The sequence below is a fragment of the Pollicipes pollicipes genome, unplaced genomic scaffold, assembly GCF_011947565.3.
Source record: "Pollicipes pollicipes isolate AB1234 unplaced genomic scaffold, Ppol_2.1 Scaffold_4740;HRSCAF=5597_pilon_pilon_pilon, whole genome shotgun sequence".
Taxonomy (NCBI): domain Eukaryota; kingdom Metazoa; phylum Arthropoda; class Thecostraca; order Pollicipedomorpha; family Pollicipedidae; genus Pollicipes; species Pollicipes pollicipes.
In genome coordinates this window covers 39,967,545-39,993,573 of record NW_023596545.1, presented here as the reverse complement: position 1 = coordinate 39,993,573, position 26,029 = coordinate 39,967,545, and the positions used below count along the sequence as shown (strand labels likewise).

The 26,029-nt window shown below is 49.5% G+C and overlaps 1 protein-coding gene across 1 annotated transcript; it reads right to left on the bottom strand.

Moving 5' to 3' along the window:
• Positions 1 to 2,439: 2,439 nt before the first annotated feature.
• On the bottom strand, positions 2,440 to 17,898 carry LOC119099018 (phospholipid phosphatase-related protein type 5). Its single transcript, XM_037222066.1, has 7 exons — positions 17,790 to 17,898; positions 16,925 to 17,043; positions 13,889 to 14,042; positions 13,456 to 13,573; positions 9,102 to 9,562; positions 8,393 to 8,590; positions 2,440 to 3,013 (listed from the first exon to the last, which is right to left on the bottom strand). The coding sequence occupies exons 2-7, from the start codon at positions 17,017 to 17,019 to the stop codon at positions 2,978 to 2,980; spliced, it is 1,062 nt and encodes a 353-aa protein (XP_037077961.1). The 5' UTR covers positions 17,020 to 17,043; positions 17,790 to 17,898; the 3' UTR covers positions 2,440 to 2,977.
• Between the last annotated feature and the right edge of the window lie 8,131 nt (positions 17,899 to 26,029).

Here is a 26,029-nt window from a genome sequence, read left to right as displayed (position 1 = left end):
CAGAGTGTGACACAGCACTAGTCCCTCTCTTGTCACAGTGAATGGTCAGGACACAGAGTGTGACGCAGCACTAGTCCCTCGCTTGTCAGAGTAAATGGTCAGGATACAGAGTGTGACGCAGCACTAGTCCCTCTCTTGCCACAGTGAATGGTCAGGACACAGAGTGCGACACAGCACTAGACCCTCTCTTGTCACAGTGAATGGTCAGGACACAGCGTGCGACGCAGCACTAGACCCTCTCTTGTCACAGTGAATGGCCAGGGTTCGAGCGCTCTCGCAGACCCATGTCCAGTGAAGCGGAAGGAGTCAGGTGCAGGACCACGTCTAAAGGGAGACCACGTGGGTATCGGAATGATGAAATGCCAGAATTTGTCCTTGTTCGGGCCTGGTTTTCTGGAAATGGAAGATTAGTTAAAGCGTGGTTGCTGTTAAGAGTACATGCTGGGCTCATCCTTGTCGGCGTGTTCTTCTTACCCACTATGTTCAGAAAAGGCTGGTGGCAGTCAGAGGGGCTGCCCATAAATTAGGGAGGAATTTTTATCATTGAAATCCTCCCTCCCCTTGGTCACGCACTGGCTATGCTGGGCAAAAACCCACCTCCCTTGGTTACGCTGTGTTAGGCGTAGCGTCCCAAGGAAGCAGTGTTTGTTTGGTCCCCGGTTGAGCTAGAAATGTAGAGCAAATGACGAGCGTGTTCCCTGTCATGTAATGAAGCCAACATTTGACTTTGGGGTTTTAAGCCGTTGTTTAAAGATTTCAACGTAATTTAACGTCACACCTGGGCTTAACGTTACACTGTAAGAGACCTCCCCATCCCTCCTTGTTACGCTTTTTTGCCCACTATCAATCCCCTCCTTTTCCCAATGGTAATATAATTTACGGACGGCCACTGAGGGCACGGGCTGACTCGAACTAAATGTTCCACACGAGCACGATAAAATTTGGCAGTGCCTGCCGTGCGTACACATAGGCAAAAGTCAATTAAAATGAGATGAAGACGCTCCGCGCTGAAAAATTGTATTGCACTGTTCAGACGAAGACCCTAAGTGCGTAATTTGTTAACTTCGTAATTTTGTAATTCGCTCACGTCGCTAAATATACTTCACTTGTTTTGTTTTCGGTGGCAGACTTGCTGTCGCCCCGCACACCTGAAACGGTTTTCTTATGCCGCAGGCTGGCTGTTGCCCAGCACACCTGAAGTGGTTTTCTTACGTCGTAGGCTGACTACTGCCCAGCACACCTCAAGTAGCTTTCTTACGTCGTAGGCTGACTGTTGCCAGCACACCTCAAGTAGCGTAGGCTGACTGTTGCCAAGCACACCTCAAGTAGTTCTCTTACGCCGCAGGCTGGTTGTTGCCCAACACACCTCAAGTAGTTCTCTTACGTCGTAGGCTGACTGTTGCCCAGCACACCTCAAGTAGTTCTCTTACGCCGCAGGCTGGTTGTTGCCCAGCACACCTCAAGTAGTTTTCTTACGTCGTAGGCTGACTGTTGCCCAGCACACCTCAAGTAGTTCTCTTACGCCGCAGGCTGGTTGTTGCCCAACACACCTCAAGCGGTTCTCTTGCGCCGTAGGCTGGCGGTTGCCCGGCACATCTGAAGTGGTTCTCTTACGTCGTAGGCTGGCGGTTGCCCAGCACATCTGAAGTGGTTCTCTTACGCGACAGACGGGCCACGCTCAGCATCGGAGTCAGTGCAGTCACTGGAAATGCAGCACTGCAAAATTTGCCGTATTATTTTTTCTTCTGAAAGCGTACTTTGTACAAAAAATGTATTAGGATTTTTCCGATTCTTGGAAACACACATCTTTGCATTGCGTGCATTACGTTTTTTACATTTCTTGATTTAATGCGGCCCGAAATAAGTTTGGTGTCAGTCAAGTAATTACAGATGAAGCTGGGCCCGAAAATACACGTTTAAACGGAAGTTATGATGAGTTTTGAAACCAAAATTGAGGAAAGAAGTTAGCTAAGCACATCTGCCCGATCTGACACCCTTGTGCGATAGGTGACGACTACGAGTATTATCCCGCGACTACAGTTACCGCGGCTTCCAGGCACCGTCCAGGTACTACAGCGGCTCTAACAGCCAGGCTGATCACACGTGACACATCTGGTCGGTTTGTCGAGACCTGGCTGTACTCTGAGTACGCTCCACATCGGTACACACATGATGTGGCGATCCGATCGTGAAAGATGGCCGTCGATCACGTCCCCTGCAGCAACCGCACGCGTCGCTACGCAAATTGCCGTGACCAAGGCGGTGCTCATGCTCAGCCGTTGCGCTCATCAGTAGTGCTGATTTGGGTAAACAAGTTGTGAAGAAACCACGGGAAGCAGGGCTCCAACGAGACACACAGCACGCATGGACAACGGAACACAAAGCACACACGGTATCCACATTCATACAGTAGCTTTACCAGAGTGCGACTAGGCAACGCCACACTAGTATAAGAACTCTGGCACTGGCATTACAACGCACGGTAGAATCTGACCATTCCCCAAGATTTGTCGGGAGATTTAGGAAACCAACGAGCGGAACGAGCACAAATAACAAATATAGCCACAAATGAACAATCAACCATGTTTCATCTCAAAGAAGAGTTAACACTTGTAGCGAATAACACATAAAGCTGGAAAGCTTGCTCCATTGCCTTTTCGAAAGCGATACCCTTGAAAACGTTACTTTGGACTTTCAGCTCAACGTGACGTTACGTAACACTTTGACAGGGACGCGCAGTACATGGTACATGCCACCAATGTCACTAAAAATCAATAAAAAGTATGTATCAATGTGCAAGTATGACGCAACCAACGTTAAAGAGCCCGTTTTTTTGCGAATCGACGGCACCAAACACCATAAGTGGTCCTGCGATCCACTAAACTGGTCAGCTTGGCTGCATTTGCTTCCCTCGATAATCTCGTCACGGCTTAACTTGCTGGCCGTTGTGGGAATGAAATACAAAACCGCCAGAAGACTACGGGAAGAACGTCTTGTTTGCAGCTTCGAAAACCTGAAAGTAACAGAAGTCAAGTTATTGTGCCCACTGTCGATCAGATGTTGATTGCAGTGCGCCTCGGTAGTGCTAGAGCTAGGTGTTTAGCCAACGTCGTCTTTAAACTCGAATAGCTTTAAAACCGTGAATCGACTAAACCAGCCAGAAAAAAGCTTTGTGGCCATATTTCGCTCACCGGAGAAAGCCATCGGATCAAGTCCGTCGAAATTGGTCGCTGGCACGCGAAGCCTTCCATAAGTCCGAGGTTAAAACATCGGGCACTTTGGGGACGAGCAAGACCACGAGTGTGACAAGCTGCAGCCAGCGGGATCGACCACGAGTGTGATGAGCTGCACCCAGGGGACAGCCACGGTGCTGATGGACCACGAGTGTGACGAGCTGCACCCGGCGGACAGCCAGGGTGCTGATGGATCACGAGCGTGACGAGCTGCACCCGGCGGACAGCCACGGTGCTGATGGACCACGAGTGTGACGAGCTGCACCCGGCGGACAGCCAGGGTGCTGATAATCACGAGTGTGACGAGCTGCACCCGGCCGACAGCCAGAGTAATGCTAGACGACTCCAGCACGATTGACTCGCTGACAGATTAGGCCGGAGGACCCAGCGTTTGGAATCTTCTGTATTTAATTCGCCACCTATCCACAAACGATGTCCGACCACTTCCCATTCGCTATCAGTTATAATGCGTATATTGCCACGTCTTTCCATCTGTGATACATTCTTTAACCATCTCTTTATTTTCATTAATGGTAATGGTTTTATATGATACGACGTATTGAAAACGCAATACACTGTGGTATGGATTCTTCATTTGAATAGCATCTGCGGAAAACAAATCTCAAAATAGAAGGCGAAAAGAAGCCCTATTCTAAGAAATACCAACCTAAAAAACCCAAACCAAGAAACCCCAGTCAAAGAAACTCCAACCTAAACGGCCCCACCCTAAGAAAACCCAACCTACGGGAGGCAATCAATGCTTTTGTTTTAGATACTGGCGCCGCCTTGCTCAAGACAAGCGTAGTTTTTTAATGCTTGCATTTGTGGGAACAGTTTGCGCGGCATCACTTTTCTCCAATCTACTGACAGTCAGAGAAAATCGTGTATAGTACAGAAGCAAAGCGAATTTGTCTTCTTCTTTCACGCTACACTGGCTGCGGCTGTTAGGTGTAACATGGTAGCATGGGTTAACAAGCGCTGTTTGGCGCTTAACGAATGGCGTTCAGGCTCCCGAGCTCATCATCAGGCCCACGGGCATACGTCTGGTGTGCGCTGTCAGCTTGTCTCTAGCTGCCCACGATGCGCTAACGGTGGAGAACGGAGTCAGCAAGGTAGGGATGGGAGAGAGTTTTGCCGACACGCCGGTGATGCCCTTTAAATGGATTGGCAGACCGTTACGCCGTATACGCATGCCATTCTGATACAGGGATACATTATGGTGCTTCTCACGTTAGGCTGTTATCGCACGGCTGCCAAAGTGGCGCAGCACACGGGATTACGATAATGGCCTCGCTCAGATGGACCCAACAGCGGCGGTACAACACCGATACAGCCAATATTGTTGTTCAGTGTGCCCGGACCGATCAATCAGTGCTGACCGGCAGAGGCGCCAGACCAGAGTCAAATCAGCGGCGCTCACTGGCGCAGCAAACCGTTCCGTCTTTACAATCGGAACGCTGTAGCCGCCAATGGCATTGGCCCAGTGGTAGGTGACCGCTAACTCCGCCCAGCCGCGGTCGGCGACGGCCGCCCGCCTCCGGTCGGGACGAGGCCGGTGGCGTGCGGGAAGCGGCCGTCGGTGCTGAGCGGTGAGGCGGCCTGCCTCGGGTCGCGCCCGACGTCGGCCGCCAGCCTCGGCTCCGGCCCCGCACAGCGACAGACTGACTGACCGGAGTCGGAGCGCGCCTGGAGCCACGGTGACAGACTGACCGAGCGGGGCCGGAGCGCGTCTGGAGCCACGGTGACAGACTGACCGAGCGGGGCCGGAGCGCGCCTGGAGCCACGGTGACAGACTGACCGAGCGGGGTCGGAGCGCGCCTGGAGCCACGGTGACAGACTGACCGAGCGGGGCCGGAGCGCGCCTGAAGCCACGGCGACAGACTGACCGAGCGGGGCCGGAGCGCGCCTGGAGCCACGGTGACAGACTGACCGAGCGGGGCCAGAGCACGCCTGAAGCCACGGCGACAGACTGACCGAGCGGGACCAGAGCGCGACTGGAGCTACGGTGACAGACTAACCGAGCGGGCCAGAGTGCGCCTGGAGCCACGGTGACAGACTGACCGAGCGGGACCAGAGCGCGCCTGGAGCCACGGCGACAGACTGACCGAGAGGGGCCAGAGCACGCCTGAAGCCACGGTGACAGACTGACCGAGCGGGACCAGAGCGCGCCTGGAGCCACGGTGACAGGCCGACCGAGCGGAGCCGGAGCGCGCCTGGAGCCACGGTGACAGGCCGACCGAGCGGGGCCAGAGCACGCCTGGAGCCACGGTGACAGGCCGACCGAGCGGAGCCGGAGCGCGCCTGGAGCCACGGCGACAGACTGACGGAGCGGGGCCGGGACGCGCCTGGAGCCACGGTGACAGGCCGACCGAGCGGAGCCGGAGCGCGCCTGGAGCCCTGACCCCGACCGGCGCCAGGTTACGCGTCGGCAGAACGGCTCGCCGCGCGCGGCGGAGCGTGTTGCCCGCTTCTCTGGAGTCGACCAGGGTGTACCTGGGCTAGGAATCTACCACGCGGCCCAGTGACGTCAAACTGCAGCAGCCGTCCTAGTGTCGTAAATGACATCAATTATATGCCGGAAGGCGATCCAAACCCTGCTAACACTGTGACCGCGAACGGACTGTTGCACCCGGCCCCTGCTCGCGAGCGACGAGTGACAGTTGCTGCAATCCGGTCGGCTAGACCCTGAAAACAATTTCCTACACCTCCAAATAAATTCATCGCCAGCTTAATCCAAAGAGCGCGATCAATCTGGACCGAAGTCATTTGAAGCTGGGCAATCTATCCGAGGGATTACGATAGGACAGTTCCATGGTCCGAGAATGAAAGCCAATAGACCGCCCGAATGATGACGGGATCGAGGCTAACGGGCCTCATCGAGAGAATTGACGCCTGTGGTGATTGTCAGGTAGTCGCAGGTGCGGGGTACAATAATATAGTGATGATAAAGGTTTTATGGCGTCACTCAACCGCACTTACAGACGTGCGTAATAATTTTTACGGTTAAGTGTGTTGCCACAAACTCAAATGTAGGTGGCATGTCTACGTTGCTACCAAGGTTACATGACACACCGAATTTGTTTTTGATTGTTGGTTTTTCACATAATTTTTCCCAAGTTTAAGATTTATCACATTGATTAGTAAGCTATTCTCAAGATTCACGAAAATGCTGAGGCATTTATAGAATGTTTTTGATACTAAACATGAGATAAGTACTTCATTCGATTTATTTTGATCAGGAAAGCGATGATAAAACTCAGGCAGAATCAACACTCTACCATATATCAGTTTTCATGCTTAATTTGATTTCATCCATTGAGACTTATCATTAAATTCCGGTCTGTTGAGGTAGCGCCTTTTATGGCTGACGATTGACGATGGCGATTTACGGCCCCGGGCCGCACAATTCTGTCCCAAACTCGTCCCGTCCCTTATATTTAGCCTCTCATCCTTACATCCTATCCAAACCCATCCTGCCATCCTTTAATCTTTGCTTCCTAATCAGCAAGCGGTTTTACCACCTCGATGTGCTGATAGACACCAATACCAGTGGATATGCCGGCACGTAACACACAATACCATACAATGCGGTTTTCTCTTTCTTGGAAAACAAACCTTTGCTATAGTCAGTTTATATATACACACACACACACACACACACACACACACACACACACACACACACAAACACACACACACATACACACACACACACACACACACACACACACACACACACACACACACACACACACACACACACACACACACACACACACACACACACACATATATATATATATATATATATATATATATATATATATATATATATGTATAATATACCAAGTTAGAAGGGGGTGTTACTTATATACGTTAATTTGCTCTGTCTCTGCTGCATCCAGCTTGTGTCTATCCTAAACATTTCTGGATTCAATCTGTGATTTCCAGTGCTGTCCGAATCTGTCTGAAGTCAAGTTTCAATCCTTCCACGAAGCTTCCTGCAGACAGCTACACGTGATGTGGCGTTCAGAGTTGGTCAATGTGTCGAAATCACCTTAGTAAAACGTGTCATGGAGAACAAAGTGCCTTTGCGTAACCCCCGACGGGGACCGAAATCAACAAGTTTAAGATATCCATAAATGGAAGGCCGAAATTGCGAAAAGAAACCAAAACCGGGGCCCAAAATCCTCCGCAAAGGCTATCATTTCCACCCACAATACTGAATTTTGACAAACTGGCAATAGCCGGACTAAAACATTTCTCACTCATTCTCAACACCGCAGTCTTATAAACCACTTGTGCCGCCTAATATCTCGATGAGCTGTGCAGGGATCGCTCGCACTAAAAAAACAACATTTTTTGGCAGCCTCGAATGCCATTAAGTTTTAATTACCAATTGACTGGGGGGAGAACTATCATAGACTTGGTGTAATTTCAGTCTTCTGCACAATTGGTACATCATACTGAGCCATTTCAAGCCTGCAACAATGCCGTTTTTTGACACCTACGATGAACTAGAAACGAAAGGTTTCCCCCCAACTAGTGATCCCAGCTATTTTAACGAGTGCTGCAACAAAAGTAGCCAAGTGAATGTTTCGAAATTGGTCTTAAGCGGCGTAAAAAATTAAAATCAGTTACATACGAATTCCTCGTGCGGTCCTTATCGCCAGTTCTTGGCAATTTTAGCCACAAATCTGGGTGTCATTTCGGTCTCCCGTTTCCCTTCGGTTTTGGAAGGTGGAAACAGGAAAAACCTCTCCATGGAAGCGTACGAAGTCTCAAATTTACGACCGATTTCTGGTGAAGTTTTCTGTGAGCTCTGGCCAGAAAAAAAGGAATGAATAGTCTCGGTACTTTGTTTCGCTAAAGAACATAATATGTTCTTTCCATATTAAGAAGGAATCATGGGTTGGTATAGAACTGTCCTTTTTATAACGAAGAGGAATTTGTGGCAACGTTGACGTCATGCATCTATTCTATGAGGAAACCGAAATTGCGAAAGGGATAAACAACTAAGAGCCTGAAATCGCGCTTAAAATTTGTCATTCTCCTGCCCAAAATCCAGATTTATGACGCTCTAGGAGATAGCTGGGAGGTGGTTACTTCCAGTACGCTGGTTGGCCGGGCGGCGCGGTCGTGACCGGCTGCGGCCTCACCCTGGCTGGCTGCCGGGCGCGCGGAATACCGAGCGGCCCTCCGCTTTCGAGCGCCGCCGACTGGAACAGCCTCTCCTCCGGGTCGTCGCTGATACCGCTCCTGGCCACGCCGGAGCTCAGCGGCTGCGACAGGCTGAGCAGGGTGGCCGGCGGCTGGGAACGCTCTGCCACCGCGAACCGGCGCAGAGTGATCTCTGTCTACCGGACAAAGAAAAAACATCATCACAATTACCGGCAGAACTTTGCGGATTTTTGCGCACTTCCTTCCCGTGAATGAATTTTATGCGCAAGGAGCATTGATTGGCGTATGTAAAGCTTTTTATCAACTAGTGCGTACATACTTTTGCCACACGGACATGTTCAATTCAAATTTTTGCCTCGAAGGGCTTTTGATATTACAAATATTTTGCATGTCTTTTTTGCACTGGAACAATGTATGCTTTCGAAACTATGCGTACGAGCTTTGGTGTACGCAGCTTTGCCATGTGAACTTTATACCATATGTACACAAGCTTGCGAACAATCATCTACTAACTTTATGCATGCGTCTTTCCCAAAGAACATGCAATCTTAAGGCCTTTAAACACACTCAGTCCTACCGCGTGCCGTGGACACCCAGCCGCAGAGTCCAAAATGAGTCACCAGGATGGCCCCACAACTCGTACACTAATGCATACCATTTTACAACAGCGGATTCACTGCTCCTCACCAAGTAGAAGGCTACAGCGGCTCCGAGCAGGTATCCGGCGAGCAGGTCAGACCAGCGGCAGCGAAACAAGTGCAGGCTGCCGATTCCGGGCAGCAGGCCACCGAGCAGCGCCAGCGTCACCAGAGCCGGCCGCACCGTCACTAGGCGCCGGAACGACACCATCTGGTGCAGGTAGCACGCCAGGAATACGCCGCAGAAGACCGGCAGTGCCGCGTGCTCTGAGGGAAAGCTGCGCAGCGCGGCGTCCACGGCGTGCGCGCCCGCCAGGCACGTGACGGACGACGGCGTGAACGTGGCCGCCGTGGAGAGACGTTCCGTGTAGATGTCGCCACCGCAGATGGCAGAGATGGCGCTGCTATTCGGTTGGCAGGCTTGCAGAAAGTGCGGCCGCGGAACGACGAAAACGTACTTGAGTGTGAAGGTGAGCACCATAGTGAGCAGCATCCCGAACAGGAGCGTACCTGCCGACCGCGATAATGCGTTGGGATATTGAAGCGCTGTGAGATCGATGGCTGCCTTTATTGAATCGAACCCAGTCGCCACTACGCACCAATCAAACTCGCCGTCACTGTCAGGGCGGTGTCGATTTAGACCTCCCCCCGCGTATCGTAAAAGCTAACACACGGATGAAAAGACCAATTAAGAACATCGAGTTTTTTTCTGGTACCAACCACTACGTTAAAACAACCTATGACGTCACGTCATGCAGGTCATGCAATCAACTACCATGAAACCAAACCGGAAAAAAATAGGTGAACCCAGATCAGTAAGTCATGACACAACACGTAAAAAATGACGATATCAGCGACAGCACCCTGTAGAGTGTAGCTTTGCGCAAAAAGTCTTAGAGCACTGGCTACACGGAGCTTCCACTTATCTGCTATCATAAGCGTGGGGATCAGCTGTCCTTGGATTACAGTAAAACCTATGTTATGTCCGGTAACGCCAGGAACATACGTTCGAGACAACTAAAGACCATAAATGTGGTAAGATAACATAATGACTTGCGCCAAACTTTGCCATGATTTTAGTATAACTCCTTGGAATGTGCAAATTGCGGATTGTGATAGATCTGCGACAAAAACACTTAGCCAAACACAACTTGTTCCGTTGCATGGTGTCCAATTTGGCGAACTAGTGACTCGAGAGTAGTACGAAGCTGCGTCAGTATAAGTCTCGGAAGCATCATACCTCACTAGATGGAAGTAGCTGAAACCTGGCTTATATGAGCCCGACTTAATCACTTGCTTAACTTATTTGTTGTAACTTTTGAGCGTCCGTTAAGTGTTCACCAACAATAAGTGGCAAAGTATTCAGAAGGTGTTTATCCCAGCAAATGATTGATTCCAAAAAAGCTCTTGCCTTATATCATAACTTAAGGCTAGGTTGAAACAGCACTGAAACGCACAAAATAAAGATGCAGGGACCGAAAATTCCAATTTTCCGGATATGATCGGTGACTAAACTGAACATTTTTGTTGGCCGATGGGTGACGAAATCGCAAAAAAAACAAGTTACAACAGCTTAAACCATATGACAGCAGACCATCCCAGTTAGACGAAACTCAAAGCTTAGTATTAGTCTATATTCGTTACCGTTCGCTGCGTGAGTTTGTTTAGAGCACATGCCGAAACATTGAGGCTTTACTGCATGAGCAGGCCGAGCCACAAAATAATGCCAAACCTGGTGGGTTAGAAAATACTGCTATAAACAATGTAAGCAAGTGTTGCTGTACCTTCAGCGCGGAACAAGGTTGGCAATAAGTGCTGTTCAAAAGGGCCGCGCAATGCCAGCGCTTATCCTCGAATTTCATTGCGGCTTTGGTTAGGTGAAATCGGAAAACACATGTTGGGCCATTGATCCAACGGTGGCAACGGTGAATTGAGATGAGCTTGAGTGCAAACGCCTAGATTCTGGACTGCCATGTCTCGAGAACGATCTCCAGCCCTGGTAGTCCGATGTGCTACAAGCTCTTATCTATTCTCCGAACAAAGCGCACAAAATGCCATATCTAATGACGCATCGTTCAGCTACAGTCATCACTCTCATTTAGCCTTGTTCGGCACTTGATTTTCGACATAGACGGCCATCTGATAGGAAAGATTGGGCACATCCGGATCAAGAAGTACCTGATGTAGTGGTTCTTTTCATGTCACCGCTCCGTTATCTGTGCAAACACATTCCATGGCTGTCTGTCTAACGCCAGACTCCGTTGACAGTGCCTGCGGTCGATGCGGTCTCGCTGTGGTAGGTGGATGACACCACACTCGGCCCGTGTACCATTCAATGAATTTCTGCCAGAAACACTTCTGCTGTCAACAAATACAAACGTGGCGTGTGCGTAGCAATGGGCACTGTGCGTGGGTTTTGCATTTTGAGCGGTGAGAATAAATGTCGAGAATGGTGTCTGCCAGTGAAATATATATATATATATATATATATATATATTCACTAGTAGACACCAATATATGCATATATATATATATATATATATATATATATATATATATATATGTGTGTGCGTGTGTATGTGGTGTGGGTGTGTGGGGGTGTGTGGGTGTGGGTGTGGGTGTGTGGGTGGGTGTGCGTGTGTAGACTATTTTCATTGAATGTAAACATGTTGGTGAGCAAAATGCTTCAATAATGCTGTCATGCACTTATTTTAGCGTACCGTACCGCACCTCAACGTCTTTGCGGTCATTATTTTAGCTCTAGAGTGACTGCAATGACCACATTTGTGTGCCCTGATCCGTAACGTCATAGCAAACTATGACATCATAAGATTTTATGGAGAACACAAACCCTCGATGTTGATTGGTGTGGCTGCAGCAACCGAAGGGAACGCAGGTACTGTGACCACGGCTCAGGCTTGTTTCAAAAGGAAAACATTTGGAGGCGAGTGGTAATCGAGCGAATACGATCAAGTCTCTGCATTTTAGAAATACTAAAATGCTGGTTGCCTCAAAAGAAAATGATGAACACGTGTGAAAGTGATCATTCCGTGTGGCTAGTATTACAATGCAAACCATTTGACACAGTGTAATCGATTTAACGGAGGCAAATAAATATAGTAAATGACGATCGTTAACATTATTTTTTGAAGGATTAGCGAACTTCACCGTTGTCCATCTTTCGCCGCTGGCATGGTAAAAAAAATGTTGTTACTCGGACCACAATGCAAAGCAAACCAATCGACGTTCGGTAGTCCACGTGCCAGAGACGAGCATGCAGGGGTTGTGTGGATGTGTGTGGACTCCGACAAATCGACCACCCCGCACCGAATAGTTAACTCACTTTTGCAAGCATATCACGGACAGATAGCTTTTGAGCGTGCCAGCATTTTCTCTGTGCGTGTCAGCATCTCCGTGCCTGCCTTTCAAAAGGAATGTCCCACATTTGAAGATGTGCTACGGAACGAAAGGCAGCATATCGGGTGAAGTTTCCATCTGGTGAACATTAGATTACATCGCATCATGGATGCTAACTTTGAAAAATGCGAAGAAAGCTTTTCCACCGTAATCGGTGAGCTTTATCCGAGACCACCCGAGGGCACGAATCCGACATCCCGCCTGATGTCTCAACAATCGATGGCTGCTCCGGACAAATTTATACGCCGTATGATGAGCACGGGTCCGACCTTCCTTGAAACTGGGATACAAGATCTCTGATGCATTTTCGGGTCGAAATAGGTTGGCAAGGTCAGGGCCAGATCAAGCAAGGTCCAAATGTGACTTAACTGAATTTAGTCCTACGACACATGTGTCCGGTCTATTTCTGTTACAGCTGCTGCAATACAAAAAGGCCAGAAATTAAATCATCTAGGCTTTCCCATAGAAGTTCTTTAAAAAATCAGGCTACAAACCTCAGCAGAAGTGCTAATCGCCACTTAAGGCCATTTAGGAATGTTATTTAGGGTAGTTATAATGCTGGAGCAAAGAAATACATCTGCTGGAATTTTACATGGTGTGTACATGACAACCATCGTTTCCATCATATGTGCCCCAATATTTTTTTTTTTAAAACGTAAGATAAGTGCTGATAGCAGCGTGAACGTCCCGTTCTTTGTTTTTATTTTTGTACGGTATCACCCACTTCTAACGCAGTTTCGCAATGCAAGGTTTTTGTCGCATGTTAGATACCTAACTTGGTAAGAAGTGGAAATTTGCTATGATCTAGGACCGCATGGTCGTGCGAGATTACAGTATGCTCATACGAATAGTTTAGCAGATACCGCACCCCAGGCGCCGGCGAGATCATCACATCAGAATGAAATCCATCGCCAACACATCCCAGCTTAATACGCTCACTTGAAAGACGCACAAATCAACGCGGCCAAGATTCCTTCCGAGCTAACCTGTAATGCGGATGAGACGTCTGGTAAAGTAATGGAACGTCCAGTTAGGACAATTGGTGGTTATGGCCTTCTTTTCCCCATCGTAGAAGAACCAGTGGATGATTTCAACGATGACAATCTGAAAGCAAAAACATTCAGACCACGTCCTTTGCATGACGCGCGTAATACACATTGCTGGGATAGATTGAAATATTAGTCAAAGAACGATTTGAAATCTAATGTCATCGACCTTCAAAGTCTTTAATGCAAGACGTTTCACCCTCGTCAGAGGATAATTTCGCTTAGAGCAGTGAAATCAACTCGCGTGCTGACTGATTCACAACATGCTTCGTGTTTACGCACATTCGAGCCCTACAAATATTCTCATGCAAAAGTTAGACAGTGAATTTGGCGACCTCCCATGAGAAGTTTGATGCGTCTCATTATGTCTTACCGTGACAACTGGAATGAAGAAGCTGGCTGAGTAGAGGCCCGAGTCGTTGAGGTACAACGGGTGGCGGTCAGTGTCGTTGTAGTAGGGATAGGAGATCCACTGGACGTCAGCGCACGGCAGCGGGTACCGCTTCTCCTTGAAGTTGTCCAGGTACCTGCAACAGATGGCGAGCCGCAGTCACGTTGTTGAAAACGACACGGTTAGTTCATGGTGTGATTTCTGGAAAACTGAGCGGTTTCCAGAAAGACGTGAAAACATCGAATCCGTAACCATTGCAGGTGAACGTGCAGCACATTTGAAAGCACATAACTAACCCGGCGCATCTGGCTGCAAATCAAGCACTTTTCAGTTGTTTGTAATTCCATAAAATTAGAATCCTATCGGTACCTCCAATCTAAACTGCAGTGAAGGCAGATGCGAATCATCGGTTCCGGCCGCATTTTGGTAAGGAGTGTTTGATTAATTATATTCTACAACAGTAGAGCTTTTTTTTCTTAAAGTCGCGGCACAGGCGCGCCAAATTCTGTATGGCTCTAAGCAACTGAATATTGAATCTTTTGGTATAGAGTTAAATGCACTAAGGTAAGGTCGCTGATATGTTGTACTAACACACACATAAATGGATGTTGTTAGGTCACTGACCTATATGGCGTCAAATTCAGGTCTTGACTTTCAACGACGGCATTTCTAGGGAATCGTTCGATCTGTTGTCAACGGAGTGTCAGACAAAACCATGCATCCATAAAATAGTTTCTTAGTTAACAATAAAATTGAATTTATGATAAAGACAAATTCCATTGACCTTGAGTGAGTTATGGAGGTCATACAAATGTCAAAACCAACTCGCTTTTTACTGACGACCCTGCTCTATGAGGTAGTTTCTAATGCTCATTTCGAATTTCTTGGTAACAGGGGCCGCAACAGACATTTTCCATGAAATTCTGAAAGGTCAGAGATGGTCACTGACCTAAAATGACCTGGATCAGCATTTAGTTTCAAGAACATACTACCTAATGCAATCCCTGACGCCCATTGAAATTCCAAATTCACACCAATCTTGTATATTTTTAGTCGCAATGGGCGTTTAAAGGTTAAACTAGGTCACTAACCGGTACTGGATGCAAGTGACCTTTTGCTTAGAAAAGGTATGTAGGTTCCAGGCGGTTGAATGGGGAGGTAAGGAGGCATTTTGGACACCAATATGGAGTCTGACCTTGCTTGACTTTATTCGATCCAAAGGTCTTGCCTTGGAGCCTCAGCTTTGGACACAAGTGAAGTCACGTATCTACCCTATGAATTTAGTGTCTCCAGCTCTCCCAGTTGTTGAGATTTCAGGAGGTCATATCGGACAGAGGGCATTCAACTGGGCACTAAGGTGTGTGTCAAGTATTGTACATGCACGCTTTGACCAAAAGTCAGACGTAGCCAATACATCAAAGTCTCCATCCTCCACCATACGCTATGCGGGTAGCCCTCTGCAGTCTCCTAAAGGCATGGAAGAAGCTAGGTTAATTGTGCACGGAGCTCGGTAGCATTCAAAGATTATGGATCGCAAAAATATCAATCATACCGTTTATGTCTACATGTATATTCCAACTTTGGGCAAATCAGCTATAAACGAAGAGATTGATAGTGCCAATTTTATTTAGGTCTTGTGATGATAAAACTACCCCCGTAATGATCGATCCTGAACGTATCTAGCAGATCCGTGGCTGATTCCAGGGTTGAGAAATGGAAAGCCCAAATGAACAGTAAGCTTTAGAAGTTGTGACAATGATATACGCAGCATAAGAGTAACAGTGCGTGTAAAGCGTATCTAGACATGTGCTAAAGACGCGTCCAGTTTTCCAAGCGACGGGGAGTAGGCCACATTATTTGAGTGGAGCCTGCTGAAGCGGCCACCGTCCACCAACGGTCCGCTGTTGGCGGTTATGGTCCGTGTTCTGCCTTCTATGGTCCGTGTTCCCTTCCTGCTCTTTGCCGTTCCTGTACTCGCTTCTGGCATTCAATTATCTTTTCAGATGTTACCTTCTGTAAGGAAGTGAAAGATGGAGATCACATCCCCTCTTGCTTTTATCCTGTAAGGATCCCTGCTATTTTTCTTCCTTCCTTACGTGGGCATACATCAGTTTCTAATATTTACTAGAAACAAAGCTATAAGCATTTACTCTTAGCGCCATAGTGGTGGCCTAAGACGAACATCATGATCGTCCGCGACCTCATTCGTTTCCCTTCGACACGGCTTGTCACCGCATATTCAATCGGTTGCGCCAATGTCGGCAGAAACTGCAGACTTTTCCATCTCGATGCCCTTTATTTTTTGTCTGAATCTTCAATCTAGATGCGTTGACGTACCGAATGCATCGAAGATCCTTACACTGAGTGAAAACTCCTCGTTTTGAAGTCCCGGAATCGCCTCATGCATGCTATTCCTGGTATGTTGCAATAACGACATCCATGCATTCACAGCATGCAGACGATTCATTTACCGGAAACAGCAGTAACTCTGTAATCGCACAACATCGCGTGGAATCCCGTGACGTTCACTATTTTAGCGTCATTACTAAATTTCACTGGCGATTTATCCCGAAACCGACCATGGAACCGACCCTTTGCATGCCACGTACTCTAAAATTTGACGAAGTGCGTTCAAATGATGTGAAGAAAGCAAGGGCGTTCTAAGGTTGGCTCCGAACTTTTCCGGACAAATAAGCAGAAATCCCAAAGAGGGCGGCATTGGTTCTTCACCACTATTAAACAAGAGACTTAAAAACGAAATGAGTGCATTGACCGGTCCCAGTAAAACCTCGAGACGAATGTTCGGAGCCACTTGATTGGAAGATTTGCACTAGTTCCTGAACGTCTGCAAAATTGTCTCAGTGCCTACAGCTCAGCTTCCGCAAGGTGGTAGCTGATAGGCGAATGGTAACAATCTTGTTGGACGAAGTAGTGTATACTCCACCAAACCAATTGAAGCAGAAGAGAGATTGTGCCGCAAACGTCACGACTGAAGGGTTTATCGGACTTGTCACTCACTTGAGATAGTAGAAGATGACGGCCAGACAGCCTGTGACAACCACCTCCAGCAGAAAGAGCGGCACCATCACATGGTTGACTGGGTGGTCCCCCATGACTGGCTCCACGATCCGGTGACCCTGTCGACCGATCCATTAGACGAGACTGCTGCCTCATGTGCTATACAACCCCCAGGCCGGCGCTGAGTAAGATCAACGCAACTGCCGTCCTGTGCTTAGCCCCCCCCCCCTAAATCCCCCAGCGAAGCGCGAATCTCACGGTCTGTTGTTTGAGAGCCGTATGACATGCCGTACAGGTAAGCTACTCAATGGGTCTTTGCAAAAGCACACTGGGTCAACTTTCATGGACGCCTAAAACCAGAAGTGCTTGCAGTTTGACGCCAAACTTGCAGGCCATTACCCTTAAGCATAATGTGTTGACTTACTCGAAATGCTCAGTGCATTTGCGAGGAACAGAATGCTTATGGATAAGGCATAGCTGATAGTCTTATTCCTAGGGGAATAACCAGGAGAAAAGAGAAATAGACATACTACTAATACTTTGACCTCTAGTTAATGCAAGTATTATCTATCTACATAAATAAAACACGCATTATCCGTCTCTATGATTAGGACGTGATTGATTAAGACGTGTATTAGCATTGCATCTATCTTTCCATTCCTCTGCTTAATCTTCAAGGCATAAGGCTATTAGTACTCTCTTGTCCTCCTCGATATGTACATCTGAAGACGAAGTGATGTCAAATTTGTCGTTTCGTTTCACACAGACACTTTGTAGCCCACAGTACTAATACTGCACTTGACTGGCCACAACCCCACCTCTCACCACCATGGCGCCCGTCCTCCGTCCGCACCCCGCCACTGACCGTGTTTTCAGCGTCTGCGCAGCGGCTACCTTCCCCCGTCTGCCGTCCGCTGCAGCCCGCGCGCCACCGTGTCCGGTTACGGACGCCTGCCGTGCGACCGAGCGCGCACTATCTGGCCGATACACGGCCGGCAGAGGATCAGACCGCGCGTGTCAGCCTCCCTATCGGCCGACACCTCCAGCCGGCTGATAACAGCCGGCGCGCACCCGACACTGATGACGCGGCCTTGCAGGCTGGTCGGTGAGGTGCGCGGAAGGGGATAGATGTCTTGATATTTCGATTATAAGCCCTTATTGAAACGAATACCAGTAGAATCTGGTGTCTGGTACACTACTAATATTCTTTTCGGTAAAGGCGCGTGGTCGAGATATCAATGCATCTATCTCTCCTTTCTTCTGGTTACTCTATGAGGAATGAGTGTAACAAAACTGTCTAATCAGCTTATGTGCACGCACTTTGACAACGCATTAACGGTTAAATTGGCAGTTGGGCGGGATGGAGCGCTTCAGATGTAAGCATCCTCTCCTCAGCACTAGATCCGGACGGCGCGGCAAACACAAACTTTAATGACGCGCCGTAAGCCGTGTGACAGCGTTTTAGACGCAGCCGCATTTGACGCTGTGCGACATGACCCACGCCCTTGACCCGCGTCCCCTTTGGGGCTTCGCTTCCGTAAATAAATATAGTTCGGTACTTGTGATGCCTATGCTCAAGGACGTACCGCTGAGGGTTGTCGACACCGATCGATGTCGGGTACCGGAACCTCTTCCGCTGTAACTTCCGTCCGTTGCAGAAGAATGTGGCCCAGTATAACGCGCCTGGCCTCTTAGGTTTCAGAAAACCGATTAAGTTTCAAAAGTAGTACGGATCACATGAGACCTACAGTTATCTGACGAAGCTGGGGGATGAGTGAGGAGGATATCAGGTAGCTCGGCCGCAATATAGCATTGGTGAGGAATCAGATGATATTTGTCAACAGTCTGATTGCGAAACAGCGACAAGACGCCCTGGTATGTCCTGGCTCAGGATAAATTTGATACTGACTTCAAACCAATGAAAGGCCTCTAGAGGACTTCACAGATTTTCCGTAGCAGGCTGCAGGCTCAGAACGAGAATCTCGGCAAGCTTGTTACAATTCTGTTTTACCCAGGGAATGGGAAAGGTATGGCTCCCTAGGGCCACCTACTACACCATGTGCTGGTGACTTGACGATCCCGAAGAAGAAATGGCCAGTTCCACCACTGTCGAGGGAACCTGAACATCACGGATGGCCTGTCACTGTTCGGAAGCCGGGTCGTCACTCCGTCCACGATGCAGCCTGACATCTTCGAACGCCTGCATGACAGTCACGGGAACCTCAGCTTAGCGCAGGAGAAAGCAAAACGGTCGGTCTGGTGCTGGAATCTGTCGGCCGATCTGAGGAGGAGGGGCTGGGTTTTCTGTCAGACCCACAGCCGTGTCTGGCATGCGGAGCCAATGACTTTGAGGGGCCTACCAGAACGGCTCTGGTTGAAACTGGGCGTAAGCCTGTGCAAGTTTAACTCGCAAGCCTATCTCATGACTGTAGGTTATTTCGCTGGATCGAAATCGAACGACTCAGCAAGAGCACGAGCATGGAAGTCTATTTCACGCCTGAAGGCGCACTTCATCGGGTGGCAGAGTCCCAGGAAAAGTTCGCTCTGACGGCGAGCCCCAGTTCGCGCGTGTGGAGTTTCACGACTTCGCGGACGACTACGCATTCTGCCACACTCTGTCAGATCCATGCTGATGCGTGAGGCAACGGTGTAGCCGAGCGAGCGATGCAAAATTCAAGGAGGATCGTGGCTGAGCAAGATCTCCAGTTGGCCCTGGTGTCACACGGATCGACTCCGCTGGAGATTACTGGCATGCAGATCGACTCCGCTGGAGATTACTGGCATACAGATAGACTCCGCTGAAGGTAACTGGCATACAGATCGACTCCGCTGAAGGTAACTGGAATATAGATCGACTCCGCTGAAGGTTACTGGCATACAGATCGACTCCGCTGGAGGTAACTGGCTACGCACCCGCCCAGCTCCCTGTGGGTCATTATCTCCGCACCAGAGTTCCCACGCCCATATCCCAGGTGGCGCCACATTCGCCAGACATGGCGACTCTTGCCAGAAGATTTGTTAAGCAGAAGCAGCGCAGCACGGCGCAGTATAACCGACCGCACGGAGCCGCACTGTTAATACCTCTGCAGCCGGTCGACTCCATGCGCACCCGCCCTCCGGACGGCAAGACCTGGTCGGATCCAAAAGACGTATTTAGTCAGGCAGGTCCTGGAGTTCACCATCTCACCCTAAACAGACGCCAACAGCAGCTGATCCCCAGCAGTCCGGTGCCGCAGCCTCAGCATTGCTGGCAGCCTCGCCCCCACCGCAGCACCTACAGACCGGAGCAGCGCCGGCACCAGCCATGTGATACCAAGCACACCCGCGGCGTACCCGGGTAGGTCGTCCAGTTTGACCAACGCCGGCATCCCCGTGCAGGTCACCGCATCGCTTCCCTCGTCCACTCGGTCGGGCGCATCCCGAGACCCATCAGGCGGCTCGAGCTGTAGCGTATCAGTTGGCACTGCTTTAGTAGCTTCTAGTGTTTTCTTATGCAAAGAGGAGATGTGCCGTAGGCCGTGTGCTATCCGACGCAACCGTATTCCACGCTGTAGGACATGAGCCACGCCCCCTTCCGGGCCTCGTTTCCGTAAGTAAACCTAGTTTTTTTTTTGCAGTGCATCAATAATGTTCTTTTCCACGCAACGTCATATACAATCTTCGCCGAACGTGTGCGCAGTGAAGCAAGTTCTCTGTTTATATGTCCGTAGCTGTCGGGACAATAACTGCGCATGCAAAACACTAAGATTCTTGCTTGCAGGCATTGCGCGCGCTCTTAACAATACAGTTCTGCTGTCTGTAATGTATAAACACCTGTTTATCACTCATAGTCGGTCTTGGGTACGGATATTGACTTCATTCCTATATACAATTACTGATTACATTGTTATTATTATTATTGCGGATCTTGGCGAAATCCTGCGAGTGCTATTCTAACGCCGCGTCAGTACATACTGCCTAGATCAACACAGAACACGCAGCACGAGCAAATGAGACGCAACGCCAGCGATTCACGGACGATGTTATAAAACATGAGCGCCTCGTAATACAATCAGCACCTGCGCGTCATGGCCGGTTGGTCAATTTAGGTAAGTTCTCTGATGAAAGGCATTGCCTTGCCCTTGAACTCATTTAAGTACTTGCTCTGACGGGTGGCAACGGGGGGCGATTCCACGCCGCCACGGCTCGGTAGGGAAATACCCTTTCACGCACTCTAAGCGAGGGTGTTTTACAGCGCACGTCTACAATACAGTTTCGCCATTGGTGGAAGCTGTGCGGCTTCAGAGTACAAGCTGTACTCTGTGCTGCTCTCTAAAACTATGCCATTTCTGTTTCGCTGATCAATTTCAGGGAACAGATTCTGCGCGCCCGGCAGACTCTGCGTGACGTCACGAAGGCTCCTTGCCGTCTCGGTGTTTGCGAACAACAAAAGGCGCCGAAACTATGATATATGATGTCCTGAGTGACGTCGACGGCGTAAGTCCTTGTCGTCCGGTCCGCTGTGAATATACCCTCAGTTCACCCGATCGCAAACCCATTACGGGGGAATGTGCCGCCGAGGATCCTTAATACTAATCGATGCAACTGAAATGATTTATTGAGAGGTATATGTGTTAACAAAACGTCACTATTTCTCCATTCTCCTGGTTTTTATAAGAGGAATAAGGCTATTACTGCTGTCTTATCTACAAGCACAATGATCCTCGCAAATACACACGACAGCCTACGAAATCTTTATCTTTTTGAACTCAGATTGTAGTTCTTTCTTCACCTTATTCGGTACTCCAGAATGACTGCATGCATTGCTTGGAAATTCCCACCTTTAACGCGCGCGCAGGCTAGGAATAGATTTAACCATCGAATGCTTCTTTCTAACCTAACGTCCGAACGGTCAGGCGTAACTATACGCGAATGTGTACGGCTTTAGCCAATGGAATAGCCGATCTTCCAATATGAAAATTAGGTTATCTCGTCAGGTCACTGATCAGTGACAGGTCAAATTTCAGGCCATGGCTGTCAGCGATGGTAATTCCTACGGAATCATACTAGTCCGACGCGACAGTTGAGAGTCTCGAAAACGTGCTTTGTTACAAAGAAGTAAACACATTTCAGATGGTTTTTTGGGCGAGAGCACAATTCATTTCAGGATTACGACCAATTTAATTTGCCTTGGGTCTGGTATGAAGGTGACATCAAGGCAAAAAGCAAATCGTGTTATTACTGGAAAAATTGTTTGACGAGGTCGGTAGTTTTGTGGTCATTTCGAGTTTGTTTTCGCGGGGGCGTCAACAGATGTCTTGTTTCACCTTTATCAGGGTCAGCAAACCTTAAATGAATCCGATCAATCATTTGCTTTGAGTTGCGCATTCCGCCTAGCGTAGTTATTGACCCTGATTTGGACTTTAAAAGCAAAACAGTCTCGATGATTTTGGCCTACCTTGACTTTCTGAAGTTTAAAAACGTTCGCTGACCTAGCACGAACACCGGCGATCTTCCGCTTCGAAAAGGCCTCTAGGTTAATGCGATGGAATAGCGAGTCTAACAAACGCTTCGAGTACCGACCCCAGTGTTTGACCTTGTTTTGCATGTTTTAACACAAAGGTCATGACTTCAAGACCTCAAAACTCGGCGCCACTGATTTCATATGGACGGCCTGCAGATCATATTACTGGCTTTCTCTAGCTCTCAGAGTGATTGATATCGCAAGGGGATCAAGTTACCTTCCCTCCTAAATCAATGTTCAAAAAAAGTTGAAATAGATTTTTAAAAAAAATTAATTGTGTCGCATTTATCCTGTCGGGCGGGTGCTCACAAAGATCGTTTCTATGAGGAGAGAAATCAGACTTACCTGCGCATGGCACATTCTCGTGTGAATGAAGATAGGCGCAGCGCATTTCAGTGCTGTGCAGAAATCGCCAGCTTCAGGACACGCAGCCGTGCTCAACGAAAATGTATTTGCGGCAAAACCATCTACTGGGCCAAGTTCGGTTACCCAGCCACTGTAACACATCGGGTACGTTTACGACTTAACGTGTTATTCAAAAAGCTGAGTACATCACGTACGTCCATAACATCACATCCCAGACCTACAAGACGAATACATCGACAGCCCACGCGCATCGCTTTCGCAACACGCGCCGCGCGTCAGCAAGTGTATCTCGTTCCGCACGGCGCGACCGACCGGTCTGTTACCTGCCTGCACGATCCCGTAACGGAATTTCGGGGTGCAGCCAGACCGGGCGGTGCCAAGCACGCGGTAACAGCGCTCTGCCAGTCGCTTGGTTCGCTCCAGGATCGACACAGCCCTAGTCCGAGATGCAGTACTCGGAGCTCTACGTCCATGTGACGTCAGTGTCCATCGGGGATAACAGGCATCGGCTCCGGGTGATGGTCGGGGAAATCACGGCTTAATGGTTGAATACCAGTGTCCCACTAGTTCAACTGGTAACTATGTCAAGGCACGGCACGACTTTTGCGTGAAGCTGAATAGCCTCACGAGGCAAACAGCTGTACGACAGTCAGCTGTGTCTGACAAACCCACACTGTACGCTGGTGCATCTAAACGACTCTGCGCGGTGCTCTGTGTGGCGCTCTGTGCGGTGCTCTCTACGGTGCTCTGTGCGGTGCTCTGTGCTTTCAGGTCTGTGCTGTGCCAGTTGCGGTCAGGAGAGTGCTGCAAAATGCCATCGCAAAATATTGTTCTCAGTTGATGGTCACCACATGCATACGTAAGCCACTTCTGGTACAGTGGATGGGTTTAGGCCCGAACTGCCACATTCCTGATTCACCATGGCGCCGCAGAAAAAAATAGCATACTGAAACAGGCGATCGTCGACGATGAACTCCCGGCACCGTAGCTGATCTTCAGGTGCACGCGAAAGCACCTGTGATAACCCATGGGGACGCGACATGCATGCACACGACGTGCATGACAACAGAGAACGCGCGACATATTATTGCTGTTGGCTTACGCGACGCAGTGTCAACTTGACGACGGGCTTTGAGTGCATACGCAATTTTGTACAGAAACATTAGTGGGGATATTGAAGCCAATCAAAACGCGTTTGGCATAGTTCAGGATTGAAGCTGCATTCTAGCACTTTGAATAAGGATGTTGATTCACGGTGGCATTTAAAACATGATCACGGTGTCCTGAGTGCTGTCTGGAGTGCAGCAAACGTCCGTACACATAGTGAGCCTGCAGGTCATGCTATACGAAGCTCCTCGCAAAGAATGTGGTGGTAAGACAAATATCATTACTTGTGGATTGGTTCTAAGCGATAGACATTTCCTTAGCATCTGTGCACACCAAATTATCTGCTCGTTGAGCTGTCTCCCACTTCCCATCCATCTTTTAGTCTGGTCAGATAAACAAGTTGTCTCAGTCATTGTGTAAAATTGAATTAATTTGACTAGCGCTAGAAAGCGCATGTCAGTATTCATGTGGTGTGTAGAGATGGTTGAAGTGAGTCAGTGCCTTGTGCAGATAATGACAGATTCTGAGGTTGGCAATGCTCAAGTGTCGTCAGTGGGATGCGATGAATGTGAGAGGGCCACAGTCACCAATACGACGCCGCACCCCTGCGTCTCCCCCCGGGGGGTGCGTCAGGAGACATGCCAGCCTTCACATCAGGCGGCGCCCGGGACCAATTTTTCGTCACTTACATCCACGCACACAAGCGCACGCAGCATGCATGCATACAACGCATGTGCGCGCGCACACACGCACGTAATGCATGCATGTACGCACGCCACGCACGCACGCATCGCACGCATGAACCGCCTGGTGCCGTCCCTCCGCCCAGGACAGGCGCGCCTACTAGTCCAACGCGAGTCCGCTTACCGCTGTAGCGCACTAGGGCACATCTGATCGAGCCGCCCTAACCCCGGCGAGCGCGGGCTCGGGGCCTGTGACGCCGGGGCTGGGCCCGCTGACCTGACCTCGCCGTCCCTGTGGCGCTGGCCCGGACCGGACCGCCGCGGTGACACAGGCAACGGTACGACACACCGGCTGTCTAGAGGATCACCAACGCGTCACACAACGGAAGACATGGAGACGACGAATCCGGGCTGAGAAAACCGCCGGCTGGGCACCACCACCGCGCTGGCAGCAGGTGGCACTGGTGCGGCGGCCGACCGGAACACCAGGTGGCGCTGGGGCGGGAGCCGACCAGGGCACAGGTGGCGCTGGTGCGGCGGCCGACCAAAGCACAGGTGGCGCTGGTGCGGCAGCCGACCAGAACCACAGGTGGCGCTGGGGCGGGAGCCGACCAGGGCACAGGTGGCGCTGGTGCGGCGGCCGACCAGAGCATAGGTGGCGCTGGTGTAGCAGCCGATCACAGCGCCAACTGATACTCAGCGCCAGCCCCGTCACCAGGTCGCGATGCGCAGATGTCGTACTTTCTCAGCCGAGGGTGTCCATCAAGATTCTAGACGATACCGACGCACGGTTGAAGGATCCCGCTACTAGATGGCGCGCCTCCACTGACGGGAGGCCGGCGCTCAACGGCTCACTGGCTTTCGGGAAGCACGACCAGTATCTTCTGCACGAGCCGAGTGAAGGCTCCTGAAAACCGTCGATGCCGTTGGAACAGTGTAAATGCATCAGATCATGCGAGATAATATTTTTATCAACTGGTGTCCAGGGCTGGCGTTACCTGATATGTTCGGATAGATATGGTCGGGGTGGAATGTCATAGACGTTAGCACAGCCTTTGGCTATATGGAGATGTTTTGAATGTATCATTGAAGTGGGCGCAAAAGTCAATGAAAAACTCCATACAGATAACCTGGTCTGGATAATCCCACTGGGGTGGCAAAGCCCGCTGTCTGAAACAACTGGTCTATTTCTATTGCAGTCATGCTTGTGACCCCTCAGGCATATATAGCAGGATTGCTCGCGTGTCATATGTAAAACAATGCCAGTTATACCCGCTAAGCTTAATTCCAGCTCATACCCACTTCGCAGATTGATGTGTAGATAAGAAGTTAGCGACGGAACATGTAGTCCTTGTTAAAATGACCTTAGCCAGCACATGGGGTCAAACATTGCAGACAATACGTGTGCCTAAGGGGCTCCATACTGTGTCATTATCTCACACCAGA